The sequence below is a fragment of the Elephantulus edwardii genome, unplaced genomic scaffold (assembly GCF_000299155.1).
Source record: "Elephantulus edwardii isolate Elephantulus edwardi_28Jun2011 unplaced genomic scaffold, EleEdw1.0 scaffold00060, whole genome shotgun sequence".
Taxonomy (NCBI): Eukaryota; Metazoa; Chordata; class Mammalia; order Macroscelidea; family Macroscelididae; genus Elephantulus; species Elephantulus edwardii.
The window spans coordinates 12,920,648-12,923,005 of NW_006399810.1; the positions used below are offsets into that span (position 1 = coordinate 12,920,648).

The 2,358-nt window shown below is 34.7% G+C and overlaps 1 protein-coding gene across 1 annotated transcript in view; it reads right to left on the minus strand.

The window, feature by feature from the left end:
• NCAPG2 (non-SMC condensin II complex, subunit G2) overlaps positions 1–2,358 on the minus strand; it is a 103,266-nt gene that overhangs the window by 93,613 nt on the left and 7,295 nt on the right. The window contains exon 6 of the mRNA XM_006887661.1: positions 1,605–1,674. Coding sequence (XP_006887723.1) covers positions 1,605–1,674 — 70 coding nt within the window. The remainder of the gene's footprint in view (positions 1–1,604; positions 1,675–2,358) is intronic.

Genomic DNA, 2,358 nt, shown 5'->3' on the forward strand with positions numbered 1-2,358 from the left:
TATTGTCCATAGGTTGGGTATGAGTAAATCTTAGCCAACTCATTATCTTATCAACATGTATTCAGTACTTTTAAAAAATAAAGATATATTTTAAAAATAAAGACATATTTTACATTTACTCTGCAAATCCTCAGTAATCTGGTATCTGTTTTTTACTACATCACATCTCAATTTGGACTCTACATATTTCATGTATCCAGAAGCCACATAATCTCCTTGAAGTCTAGAGCTACAAAAATTGTAAGCAAGAGAATCTTGATGTAATTCACTCAAACTACACATCACAATAAGCAATAAGAATCAAATGGAGTATGATTAAATACATAAATAAGAACAAATACTGCACCTATAGGCAGTGTCAGGATTAGGAAGGTCTAACTTACACTTAATCTCTACCTGCCCTTTAATCATTTTGCAATGATTGATTCAACTTCTATTTGAAATAAAGTCCTATTGTTTTAACATACTTTTATTGTTATTTGTGTGAAAGTTTACAAAGTATAATGTGACATTTCCCCCCAGCCAATCGATTATAGCATATTATGTTCCAACATGTTAATTACTATACAGAAACCTCTGATGATCGATCATTCATTCCTGATGTCCTTGCTCGAAGCAGATTCGTCATCACAATCACCTTCACTTGCTTCATATGCATCTTTTTTTTTATATGCATCTTTTAAGTGACTAAAAGGTTTTCGAGTCTTTTCTTGCACTAAAGGAAAGCTAAATAAGAATGTCATGTATCTATTCTAACTTACTTTCAAATTCCACTTAAAATACTTTAAGACACCATTAAAAATATATCTTATTTGTAACCTGGGAACTACCTGTACTACATCTCTACTATACAGATTTTTATTATTAGGCTGCATTTTGACAGAAAGCACCAGTTTTAAATAAATGAAATGAGCTCTCATATCTCATAGCACAATGGTTTAAGATTCAAATGTTAGCTGAAAGGTCACCAGTTTAAATGAATTAGGCACTCCATGAGGGTGCTCTAATGGCTCAGGGGTAAGGAACTGTGCTGTCAACCAAAAGCAAAGTAGTCCTAATCCATCAGCCATTCCACAAAATAAAGATGAATAATCTCTTCCCAAATGAATTACTGCCTCTGAAACTTACTTAAGGGTCAGCTAGGAGTCAGTTCCAATCTGGTAGTATGAAACAACAAAGCAATCAATGTGAGAAAGATGTGGCAGCCAGCTCCTCTAAAGATTGTTGTTGTTAAGTGGCATAAAGTTGGAATCAACTCATCTCTGATTCTCCAGTGAATTTTCAAAGGCAGTAAATTGCTTGCGAGATTGCCCATGTTTCTCCTGTTGAGTAGCTGGTGGATTCTAACCGAGCACCTTTGGGTTAGCAGCATAACTTCTTATTCACAGGCCACTAGAGCTCCCTCCTATAAGTCTTGGAAAATCTATGAGGAAGTTCAACAACATTGTACAGATAGGGTCATTATGTGTCAGAATTGACTCAATGGTAACAAGTAACCATCTATTTAGTTAATTATTGCTGCTGTTAGGGGTGGTTGAGTCAACTCATGTCATACACAGAAAACAATAAAAATAGGTGTTGATATTTAGTAAAATGAAGCATACCTCCAATATGTCCCCAGAAGCCTTTCTCCAAGCTCTAAAATAGATTTCTGCAATGTATACCATCAAAGATCTGTTAAAAAGAAATTAATGTGACATCAAAGTATGTTTCATTTTAGTCACTTCCCTATACTAAGGGGGGGGGGAAGCTAGGCTCAGAATAATTTGAAAAGACAACTGATCCATCTGCTGAAGAAACTCAAGAGGAAAAAGTGTTTGAGGACTCAAGTGACAAATTGGTTCCTACCTCTTTAGTCACAACTTTTAACAAAACTTTATTACTTTCTGTAAAACTTTGAGAATACACTCCAAAAAGTAGAATATTTTTAATTTAACAGACATTTAGACTTGGAGTCTTTTCAGATTTTCCAGTTCCTCCCGTATAGAGAATCCTGAAACATCAGAGCTGACTTCAGAATCACAAAGTTTTAGAAATCTTTGTTCAACTTAAATACAGAGGTCCAGAATCAAATCAAAACTTGGTAATTATACAGTGACAGCTGTCTTAAGACTGGGAAAGATAGTAACCAAAGTTCACTTTAGAAGAGGACTATAACATTAAATTTTAAAATTCAGAACTAGTAGTGTTGTATCTTCTATCCAGCAAATATCTGCTACATTAAGACTACAACTCAAGCTACAACCAGGAGAAGATAACACAGATGAATGGGACCTTCTAAGACTCAAATCCCTATGCACATCCAAAAACTTCTCCAGTAGGGTAAAAAGGGAAGCCACTGACTGGGAAAAAGTATTC